General features: G+C 38.0%; 1 protein-coding gene across 1 annotated transcript; it reads right to left on the bottom strand.

Moving 5' to 3' along the window:
• Window positions 1-11,579: 11,579 nt before the first annotated feature.
• On the bottom strand, window positions 11,580-12,282 carry TGIF2LX (TGFB induced factor homeobox 2 like X-linked). The gene is given in 4 exon segments (XM_063084698.1): window positions 11,580-11,654; window positions 11,656-11,828; window positions 11,831-11,918; window positions 11,920-12,282. Coding segments are annotated over 4 exon segments (699 nt in total).
• Between the last annotated feature and the right edge of the window lie 271 nt (window positions 12,283-12,553).

The following is a 12,553-nucleotide window of genomic DNA, read 5'->3' as shown; positions in this document are numbered from 1 at the left end:
GTTGCGATCCACTTACCGGTAAAAAAAAAAAAAAAAAAAAGCAAGGAAACATTTAAGCCACCTCATACCAAAATGTCATTTCCACAAAAAATATAGTATGAAAACTATTTCTTATATAGATTCTGATACTTGGAAAGAGGAAATATTGAATGGAGTGATTTAGAGGATATAGTGATCAGTTAATTTTCTTCATGTCATTTTAATACTATTGGTTAGTAAAGAGATTTAGCACATATTCTAAGAAAAGACAGGCAAGTTTTTAATAGTTTTCCCTAAATACACAAGATGTCCATTTGCATAAACCACCCTCCATAAATAGAAGGCAAGCTCAGACCAAAAAAAGAGGCAGACAGTCCCAGTTTGGCAGGTAGTAAAAGATTTATTTAGGGTGAGCTTACATACATTACAGTCTTGGCTGCCAGCAAGATGAGGTAGATTTCCACCCTTGCAATGCATGCTTATCTAACTGGTATACCATAAGAAAAAAGGGAAAGGAGAGAGTTCTGGTCAAGATGGCGGAATAAACAGTTCCCAGCATCACTCTCTCCCACAAATCTACCAATTTACAGCTATAAAATTGTAACATCAGCCATGCTGGGGATGCTGGAACTCAGGGTAAGAGGAGGAGAGACCTACAGAGTTCATGAAGGCAGGAGAAACCATGATGAGAGAAAGAAAAAACTGCTCTGAGTGAATAGTACAGCAGCCGCTTTAAGGCTGGAGCTGATGAGTACATGGAGCAAGAGCGGGCAGAAGACGTAGCTGTGCCCTTCAGATGGAGTTTGTTGGAGGTGGCAGGAGAGAAGAGGGCCTTGGTGGCCCCCAGGACAGCAAGACCACTAATAGGGTTCTCGTGGATCCAGGCAGGAGCAAGAATCCAGAACAAGTGAAAAAAGGGAGCCATTCAGAGGCCGGTGAGTCATCACAAGGGACCAGTTCAGGGCACATCCCATAGGAAGCATTTGGACCATGGGCTGTGGGGGAGCGAGCCCACTGGGAGAATGCTGGGACACAGCAAGGACATCCGACCCACACCCCAATCAGCACAGGACCACTTAGAGGAAACTAGTTGGGAATGCAGAATTGCATGGGGTACAATTTGATGAAAAAACTCAGGCCCAGATCAGAGTTTCTACACAACCAAGGTACACTGAGTCTCTGGAGAGCCAGAAGTATCTATAAGGTCAACCATTAAACCCTGAGCTGCACACAAAGCATTCCCTAGGGAAACATCAGCAAAGCAGCCATTTAGTTCAACCACATAGCTCAAGTACTGGTTCTCACAGGAACTTCCTCCATTTTAGAATTAAGCAAAGAACAAAAAATTAGTTCCAGCCCAGGCACACCACTAGCACTTCAGGGCCTGCCTGGGAACTGGAAGCTTGGAGCCAGGGCCCAAACACCCCCACCCACAACTGGGCACACTGCGCCGGTGCATCGGGACCTGCCCAGTGACCCAAGGCTTGGAGGTGAGGACCAGATCCCCCTCCCACACCAGGCACACAGTGCCAGCGCCTCAGGGCTGGCACCGTGACCCAGGGCATGGAGAACGGAATGGGACACCCCCCTCCCACAACCAGGCACACTGAGGCAGTGCCTCGGGGCCTGCCCAGGGACCAAAGGCATGGGGAAGGGGACAAGACCCTCCTCCCACACCAGCCACACTGTGCCAGCACCTTGGTGCCTGCCCAGGGACCTGAATTCTGAAGCTGGGGACCAGACCCCCTTCCCACAACCAGGAACATTGTGCCAGCACCTCAGGGCCCACCCAGGGACCCAACACATGAAGCCAGGGACCAGACATACCCCACAACCAGGCACACTGCCAGCGCCAAAAAGCATGCCAAAAATATCACCTCCCTATGGGTGGCCCACCACAGCCACCACAATAACCATGGCTGCTGTGAAAGTGGCTAGACACCACAACCACCACGCAGATGGTCTGCCAACCACTGGAGTGCACTGACACAAGGAGAGTCACCAGCAGAGACAAAGAAAAGGGGATGTCTCTCTCCACAAAGCCCATTTCAGAGTGACAGAAGAAGAATCTGCTCTATGATATTACTGGGGGATCTGATCACACCTCTCAGTATTGGACAGATCATCTAGGCAACAAATCAACAGAGTAACCATTATTCTTTCAGAAGGAGAGAAGAAATCTAGGGTAATTAGAGGGGGGAGGGAGAGGAGGATGGGGAGAGATTGGACAAGGGTCATAAAGAATAATTACGATTTGTAACAATATATATGCTAGTAATATTGATTTGATCAACATATCTCAATGTTGAACCCCCAAAATAAGTACAGTCAATTTTGATTCAATAAATAAAATAAATTAAAATTTAAAAATAAATAAATAAATAAATAAAATAAAATTCTAAGAAGGAGCATTGCTGGATTAAAAGTTAGGCACATTTAAAATTGTAACACATATTGCCTTCAAGAATGTTATGAGAAATTACCATCTCACCAATAGCATATAAGACAGCCTGTTCTCCTCACTATTAAAACCTCTAGGCCAATGTTTCTCAAAACGTGATTTTCGGACCTCCTGCCTTAGCTGGTTACACATGCACATCACTGGGCCTCACAGCCAACCTGCTAGACAGAAATTGAAATGGATTGAGTCTAGGAATGTCTGTTTTTACAAGTTTGATAAACACCATCCTGTCCATATCATTTTAAAAAGTATTTTACTGAACACATGGATAAAGGTATCTTTTCATCTCTTAAAGGACATTTATTTGCGTATATCTTTTTATATATTTATTGGTTATTTCTCTCTGTCTCAACTGTCAGTATATATATTTTGTCCATTTTTCATTTGAAGGGATTTTTTAAATTGATTTATGTAATCTTATTATATATTAAAAATATCAACTTTCTCCCCCTACCCCCTCAAAAAACAGAAAAAAGGGAAAGGAAAATAGAAGGTTACTGACAGTATGTTAAACAATCTTTGTGCTTTCTTAATCTATTTATTTTCTACTTAAAGGAATTGTCTGGGTTTCCTACAATTTGGTCCTTCCATTGCTGCATCCTACAACTCACTTTGTAGTCACGTTCTGGAATACATTTCAAAACAGCGTGTTATCTAAGATGTTATGACAGTTAATTTTATGTGTCAACTTTACTGGGTCAACTTTACTGGGCCAAGGAGTGCCCAGATAAATGTTTAAACATTTCTATGTATTCCTAAGAGGATGTTACTGGATTAGATTTGCATTTGAATTAGTAGACTGAGTAAAACAGATTGTCCTCCCAAACGTGGGCGGGCATCATCCAATTCATTGAATGCATGAATAGAACAAGAAGGCAGAGGAAGAAAGAATTTGCTCTCTTTCTGCCTGACTTCTTGAGGTAGGACTTTGTTCTTCTCCTGCCCTCAGATTGATACTTACACTATCAGGTCTCCTGGTTTTTAGGCCTTTGGACTTAGACTGGGACTACACCACAGGCTCTGTTGTCTCTCCACCTTGCCAACCACACATCATGAGACATCTCTGCCTCCATAACCATGTGAGCCAATTCTTTGTAATAAATCAATTCCTCTCTCTCTCTCTCTTTCTCTCTGCATGCATATGTACATGTATATGTGTATATATACACACATTCATGTGTTACATAACAATGTTTTGGCCAATCACAAACCACATATACAACTGTGGCCCCATAAGGTTATAATACTATTTTTTTACTGTACCTATTTTATGTTTAGATATGCTTAGATACAGAAGTACCACTGAGTCATAATCACTTATGGTATTCAGCACAGTAACATGCTGTGCAGGTTTTAGCCTAGGAGCAATACACTATGCCATATAGCCTAGGTATGTTGTAGACTATTCCATCTAGGTTTGTGTAAGTACAGTCTATGATGTTTGCACAATGACAAAATCGCCTAACAATGCATTTCTCAGAACATATCCTCATCATTGTGTTACATGATTAGATAGATAGACAGCTGTCTTCATCCTGTTTCTTCACATAGTCTTCCCTCTGTATATCCATGTTCTGATCTCTTCTTATAAAAATATTAGTCATATTGGATTAGAGCCCACCCTAATGATGTTACCCTAACTTAATTACCTCTTTAAGGATCCTATCTCCAAATATGGTCACATTCTGAGGTACTGGGAGTTAGGATTTCAACATATGACTTTTGGGGGTACAAAATTCAGCCCCTAATAGGGAGTAGCTCAATATTTTCCTCATGTGCTGGTTAAAAGTGGAGAAAATCGGTAAAAGAAGGAACCCTACAGTTCAGAAGTAAAGCCAAAAGCAATGGTTTTGATTTCAAAAGGTTTAAACTTCCTTTTGAAGACTTGAGTGGACATGCATGAAGCAGCGGGTAGAAACATTTTATAACACATGCTATGGATACATAATAGTTCCTTGAAAAAGTATTTTGTTACTACTCCATTTCTTCTAATAAGGCACTTAATAAGGTTATGGCTTTGTGTGAGTAACACTGTGCTTATCATTGTCAAGCGACACAATTTAGAATCTTGACACAGCAGTGGAGTTAATCAGTTAAACAATAGAGACAATCAATATATACAAGCTGCATGACTAGATTTATTATATTATTCAACTGGATATACACTAAGTGCTTTGTGATTAAAGAAATTCATGCATATCAAGATTTTTTAATGATCCATATTTTAGAAACACAGTTTTAATTGTAACATCTCAATTTGGATATATATCAATGAAGAGGCCATGTATCAGGTGTTAGGGTAACAATAACAGAATACTATATCTTCTCTATTTAATTTATTTTCATCTTTGGATCAGTGGCACAATGCAGAAGTTTTGTGCATAAACTTTTTTTTATTATCTAATTAGAAATAATTGGTACATATTGTTACATTGAGTGGGAATACTGGTCAGTTTAGCTAGTGCCAAGGTTGGAAAAGCCATTACCAATGTAAATACACCAGGTTTATTGTGGTGATTTAATATGTGTTCGGTTAGTTATTATGAAGAAACAAAGTAATTTTAAAATACCCCAAAGTTTATTAATTACCAACCTGTTCATTTCTCATATTTCTCAGAATTTAGATCAAGCCTTTCTCTGAAGACGTTGTGAAACATTGGGCTGCTGCAATTGGCAAGGAGACAGTTATATCTACAATCTAGTCCCTTGAGTGGGCACAGAGACGGGATTTTATGAATTGAAGTTGCCATTTTAAAATATTTTTTTTTTAAATTCATTTTGACTGATTTACAGATGTTCTTGCTTACTACTTCTCGCTATAATAAATGTTTGCTACTTGGGGTTTCTCCAGAATACATAGAAGGTTATATTATATTTATGATTGATTTAACCTACTGAGGCAATAAGCCATGTGAAGGACTTCTATGGTATGCTTCCACTGAAGCTTCCCAGTTATTTAGAAGCACATCTCTATATTTGTGTGGTCTAAGATATGACATGACGGCAATGAAATAGTTCTTTGGTTATTAATTTTTCTTCTTTCTCCAGGAATCAGATCACAGCAGAATAAGTGTAATTAAATACACACACACACACACACAGTTTTAAAATACAAGGAAAAAAGAGTGAATTTCTAGTACATCTGTTGCCTAATACACTTTAAAAACCTTTTTCTTGACACTCCAGGCTTAAAAGAAAAAAAAAAAAAAAACTCTACTCCAAATCCCTGCATGGGCTGTTTATAACAATTAGGGTATATTTATAAAATCTGAGTCCTTCTATTGATTGTAATGGGATTCTGCTCTAACTTGGAATGGTACTTTTATGTACATTGGAATTTCTAGCTTTCAGAAAGATTTATCTTGGAATACCACAAACTTTGTTGAGATGGGATTTCCATAGAGGAAAAAGAAAATGTGCATCACGAAGACACACATCATTGATAATGCACCTTGTCACAGCAGTAGCTCTTTGGTACAACATATGGCAACAGAATTACCTTTGTACTACCCAACTGAGGGATATAATTTATCTAGGCTGAGGAACTGTTGTGACAGGTAATACATTCAATGCTGCACATGTTCTGCATTCAAACATGCAGGCTAGATGTTCACAAGGGCTAATTCTAACAATGAAGCTCTGTTGTTACTATAACTGACGAATCATGAGATTTTCATTTCATATCAAAAATATCATTTTGTACTACCATCCCAAGTAACTAAAAAAGGATTAGAATAGCATTATCTTTGATGGACAGTAGGGGGGAGGCGTCTTAGCTTTGTTAATGGAAAGCAGCTGTGATTTACAGACCACCCATTTTTTTACCTGCATAATTATAAATTCCACTTATATTATTTTAGTGTTGGAATGTCAGGGAAGGATGAACCATGTCCAACTGTAGGTATGATTATAGTTGTGTGAAATATAGGCAAGACTTATCAGAGGTACATATTTATAAACAGGTAATTAAATTGAATAGAGTTTTTTTCTGGAGAACTAAGCAATTTCCCTAAATTATCATATATAGTGTTTGATTTAATGTGTTTATAATTTGTCTATGTTATAGTTAACACTTTAAGTTAATTTCCTTAGTCTTCTGGATCCTGTCAATTGGACAGTTGACCAAATAAAGTCCTGATCTTTTTTCTTTCTGGTACTTTCAAAGTCATACAATATTTATTCAGGAAATATAACTTTTATATTATGTTCTGAGATATGTATATGTTCACAACAGCTGCTTTTAGAGTCTCTTTGTATTTCAGAATCCAGACATATTTGGCCTGAATCCTTGCAATCATTTTGCTTATTAAAGGTAAAATTCTTCTCTAAGATTTTTATGAAATATCCATGGTGTGTAAAAATTGCATGGGCATCTTATCAACTGAGCATCTGCTTTCACAGTGAAGATTCTGCTAGCGTACTGCACTGACTTGGAAATAAAGCTTGTCCTCTTGTTTGATTCTTGGATTCTTTCTCTCTCACACACACACCCACCCACCACACACACAACCTAGACTCCATTCAAGCACATTATTGATCCTTTGTTTAATAAACTTTACTTAACACGTGGCTGGCAAAGAGGAGAATGTACAAGAATTTCTTACATCACTGCAGATATTTCTATTAATAGTTTAATTACTTCATAGTTGTGCACGTGACTCCAATTTAATGAAGCATTTTGTTTAAGTGTTAATTTTAGTTTCTGATTAATGTTCTTCAATATTCTCATAAACATATTGTGCAAACTTTGATGATTAACGGGTGAAAATTCAGAAAACTAAGTATATCTTTAAGAATAAAACAGTGAAAATGTATATATCAACCTAGAGTTAGCAACTAATGTTCATAAGTCTTTTATATTAAACTTATAGTAGCATGTACCAAGGACATTTTTCTTTGTTATCTTTTATAAAAATTATCGCTGATCAATACTTTCTTATTCAACTTTTTCTACATTACATTCTCAAAAGCTAAGGATAGTAAAGCAAGAATTTAAGCATTTTCAAAATGATGCTAACAGTAACAATAAATAACTTTTTATATCATATTATAGACAGTGTGCCAAGACATTCACTTATCTCTAGTCAAGATTTTAATATCTGAGACCTGTTTTATAACATGAATAATTATTCTAGAAGAGCAATCATTTTTTATACATGGGTATAACAAGAAATTGCACATTGCAATATACGAGGGGTCTTCAAAAGTTCATGGGAAGATTTGTATTAACTTTTAATTCTATTTTTCCACAAACTTTTTGAAGTACCTGCATAGAGAATATGTAGTAGAAAAACACTGGTCACCCATTGTTATTGTCTCCTTTACATAAAGAAGTGCAAAATTAAAAGCCCCAAATATCATCAGTATCTTGAACTAATAAGAAGTGCTAAAACAAAATTAAAAATTATTGAAAATGAAAATGAGCTCAAAATAGGTTTAAATAGGGAAGATGCTGTAAAACATGTACAGTATCACATTTCCACTTTGAATTTTATAGAGAGCATTAAGGGTCACTCTTGATTAGATTTGTGAACTATCCAGTCTGGCAGTCTACCTATACAAATGGTAGCAAAACTATATTGTGAAAGGCCATGTTTGACCTCATGGATTTCGTCTTTAATGGTTTCTGCCAGTGAATTTTACTTTTTCCTTAAAATTAATCTTGCTTTAGCTATTTATGACTTTCTTGAAGTCCTTTTTGATTATGATTCAGTGTGTTCCTTATCATGAGGTTCTAAAAACACCAAGTAATAATCCACAACTTCTTAAATAATTGGATATAATAGTATTCCATTTTATGTGAAAAACCACATTTTTTGAACTGTCTTCAATTTATGTTTACCTGCTCCAAAGGATATGGCCTCTTTCTAACAACCCGGGAACTGGTGGATAAATGTCTTTTACCCTTTCTTATAGTCCCTGTCTTACCATGATGAACTAAAAAAGGTTAAAAGGTCTAGAGAGGATTTTTACAATAAGCACATAAATAAAGAAACGCTCTTCAGAAAGATTGATAACACAAGTGTCTAGGTCCTTGAAATAAGATAGATGAAATATACATAGAAACTAAAATTAGTCAAATATAAGACTTGGGAAATATTTAAAAATCAAAAACGGATGCTTTAGGTGACCTAAAGGTAACTTAATGAAATGATTTAAGTTTACACAAAGTATGGCCTTGCCTGCTTAGATTCGTAGATAGACTGAATATATTTTTTGCCCTAGTCTTCACTGAATAAAATATCCAGGAGAATCCCACACATTTTCCCTTCAATGAGATGTATCACACATATTAGAACACATCATAATAAATGTACAAGGTATTCAAGATTTCATAAATAAATAAGCTAAAGGAAAATCAGTGGTATTGCAAATTGTGCTCTTGAGATATGTGAAAGAACACAAGAGTGAATGTACTCTTACAACAGAACATTAAGACACATTGATGTGACATCCTTTCCTATGAATAATTTTAATGAGATTATTGGAGTACACAGTGATGAATCTCACTCCCACACCTTCCAAGATAGAGACCAAAACAGGGAGGGAGGGGGGAGAGAGAGAGAGAGAGAGAGATCACCGAATAGGGCAAGTTCATTCCTAACCAATTATACCTTGTTCTTCATTAGTTACCCTATGAACTTCCCTTTCATCCTAAATTTCTCTATACTTCCCTCACTCCAAAGATATCAATATAAATGTATCTTTCACAAGAAAATAACCCAAACAAGCTGTTTTCTCAAGGCTATCTTTACCTTTTCACTTCTAGGAGACCATGGTGTTCGAAACTGTCTCTTTTCTCTATCAGGTTTTACATAGTTCTTAAACTCAGGTAATTGGTGGTAAGGTTTTAGAAATGTAGTGTCTTTAGAAAACTATCACCATTTCTCCCCACAGAGTGAAGTAGATTAAAGCTTTCTAAGCTTCTCTCCCAGAAAAACGTAGGCATAGAGAAGCTGCAACTTCAGAGTGGTTAAAGCCCAGAGGAAGGACAAACACAGTGAGACCTCTTTTCATATGAATAAAATAAAGAAAAGACATTTATTTGAAAACTTCAACAATAAAAATCTTCCACAATAAAAGTTCTTTCTTACATAGTTTTTAATTTAACTAAAACACTGCTGCTTCCCCATGTTTGTAGCACAAAAAACCAAAGAATAGTTCTCCCCACTTTCTTCTCACGTAATGCAGTTGAAACTGTAACACAACCGTAGCTCCCACTCTACCATTACGAAGTGCACAATAAAAACAGAAGAATGCCACTGTCTTTCCAACACATTCACTTTAGAATAGGTTATACAATAATCATTGTATAGTACTCCAACTGGAATCAGCCTTCAGAGACAAGGTAGAAGAGGTTTGGCAAGAAGAAATTTCCTTTTTCAAACTCCAACACTAAAATTGCAATAACAGGTCATTTTCAACTGAGCCAGGGAAAAACCTGAGTCCCAAGACCTGCCAGACATAAAAGAGGACAAAGTAGTAAGGGTACAGGAGTGAGCAGCTAAATCGAGCTTAGAAATCTACCAACTCATATAACAAGCTTCATTTCCTTGAATAAGAGCCTCCTATGTCTCCTTATGCAAAAAAAAAAAAAAAAAAAAAAAAAAAAAGATCCTTAACAGGGGCTATAAAAGAAACAGTATGGGAGCTTCCTTGAGTGTTTAGGGGCCCTCCTTAATGAGGTTACAGTAAATATAAGTGTCCTTCTTCCTTCTGAATCCTTCCTACTTTAGTCTATTTCAGGAACAGTGGTTTGGGAATGTGGGCTTATTTCCTTCCTGATAACACAGAAACTTAAAATATCCAGAGTAATAACCTGTGACTATTGTTTCTTAAGATGTTTAATAAAGATAGGGTATCTTGTATTGAAAATTGCCAATAATTAGATAGCAATATTAAAAAAAAAAAAATGGGTCCTAGAACTAGAGACCAACCATGATCTATTTCACTTCAGGGCAGGAACAGACACTGAGGCTATCCAGTCTCTAGTCCTGAATTCCTCAGCCTTTAGCTCCCTAAAATCAGAGAAGCTAAATTACAGCTTTCTGGAGAAATAGCTTTCTATTCCTATTGAAAATCTGCCTGTACTTGTGGCAGTAGGAAAAGCTGCCTTTATAGGACAACAGGATTATTTCCATCTGGGAGCTACCTTAAGCTTTTGACATTCCCACCTGCATCCCTAACAATCCAACCATTTTAAATGGAAAAAACAAATAACTGTATTAAAAAGGTTAAAACAAAACAAACAATAAAATACCTGAGTCAATTTTCCTTTTTGCTAACATGTTGTAGACTGAGTCCTTTTTAAAAATTTTCTTTCTTTTAAAATTATCTTCCTCTGGTTTCTTCAGGAAATTTTTTGTCACTTTTTTTGCTTCTTATTTTTTGTTGTTTCATTTTTCCTCTGATGCAAAGAATTGAAACTAATAAAAAATATTCTCTAAGACCAACTAATTAACCAACAGCCTGGAGAAGGAAACTACCATTTGGATTTTTCTTATCTTCACTGCAGAATTTTCACTGGTCCCCAAAAAGACTTCACTCTAATCCAAAAAAAGTTTATGAATTTACCATATTTTGGCTCTCATGTTTACCCCCCTGCAGAGATTAACTTCTTTTTAAAACAGTCAACAAACTATACAAAGGGAAACACGGAGTGAAAAAATTCACAAAAACTCTGACATTCAAATGAGGCCAGTGCTGGTACAGTCATCTTTCATAGAGCCTTTCTTTTCTATCATTCATGTTAATAAACATGGAAGGTTACAGACAGAAGGAGAAAGAGGGGTGAAGGTATCTGCAGAAGCCAAAAACATTCTTCTCTAAAGTCTCAATATGGTGTCTAATCTCAGATGTATTGGTTTGTCTGAAGAGTTTAAACTCAGGAAGAAGCAGAACAAATAGAGGTCTTTACGGCAGTGTTAATTATGATGGCAAATTAGTGCCTTCCTTCTGAAAACACTGAAATATCTGGCAGAACTGAGTCCAAGTAGCTAACAATGTTTCTCATAAAACTCCTAGCAGGAAAGATATCTCTATGAAAGGTAAACATACACATTATTTGGGATGAGCATAAATGGGTCTGCCAACAGGAGACAGGGAACTGACTACTTGGGCTTTTTCGGGACATGGGAAATTATGGATTGAGCTCTTTCTTCTGTAGCTCTAGTTCAGTAGCCTTTTGTATAGCTGCATCGACCAGCAAGCAGATGGAAGCTGCTGAACTACTTGTACTCCTCTGGCGACACCAATTCTGGAGAAGACAAGGGCCCACTGCCGGAAATCCTGACTTTTTTCTTTGGCTGGACCTTCAGAGTGATCTTCTGGCATGGAGCCAACTCTGGGTCTGGTAGCTTCTCTCCTGACTCCTGGCCCACTGGCAGGAGAACAGGCTGGGGCACTGCACATTGTCTGGATGTCTGTGCCCTGACTTGCCCTGCACAGACTGAGTGCTGCTCAGCAACTGGGCTACATATAGTGGCCTTGTCTTTTTGGTGATGTGCGGTAGTCTGGTTGGGGTCGTTTCCATCCTGCAGAAGCATATCCGGAAGAACGCGTCTGCGGGCATTGATGAACCAACTAGAGATCTGCAGGAAGAACAGATTGGTCTGCACGGACAGCATTCGCTTCTCTACCCTTGAAGGGTAGGTGCTAAACCGGTGCTCGTACAGCCAGTCATGGAGAATCTTGATGGACTCGGGGGGCAGGTACTCTTTCTTCCTCCTCTTGTTGTCTGGGGAGACCTGAACTTTGTCTGTACCTGCGGTAGTTCTCAAAGAGATTGAGGGGCTCTGTGCCAGGCTTTGGGTCTCTGGAGGGCTTTCCTCAGCGGCCTTCATGTTCATGAGGCGAGTCTTCACTATCTTGGGAATCCGGAACAACCAAGGTAGGACTAACGTAGGGCTAGGAAGCCAGTGAAGAAGGCACGGGCAGGTCTCCAGCCGGAAGGCTCACCTGTTGCTTCCCGGCAGATAAATAGTTGTTGCTAACTGCTGAACCAGAGGGCTCTGTGACGTCATATTCTTGCTCCCCAGCGTGCTGCCCCTCCCTCCTACGTCTGGGTTTCCCCTTTCTCCACTGTTGTAACGTGTTTTTCCATAGTTTCCAATG

This window comes from Cynocephalus volans, chromosome X (assembly GCF_027409185.1).
Source record: "Cynocephalus volans isolate mCynVol1 chromosome X, mCynVol1.pri, whole genome shotgun sequence".
NCBI lineage: Eukaryota > Metazoa > Chordata > Mammalia > Dermoptera > Cynocephalidae > Cynocephalus > Cynocephalus volans.
This window is presented reverse-complemented; position numbering and strand designations above follow the sequence as displayed.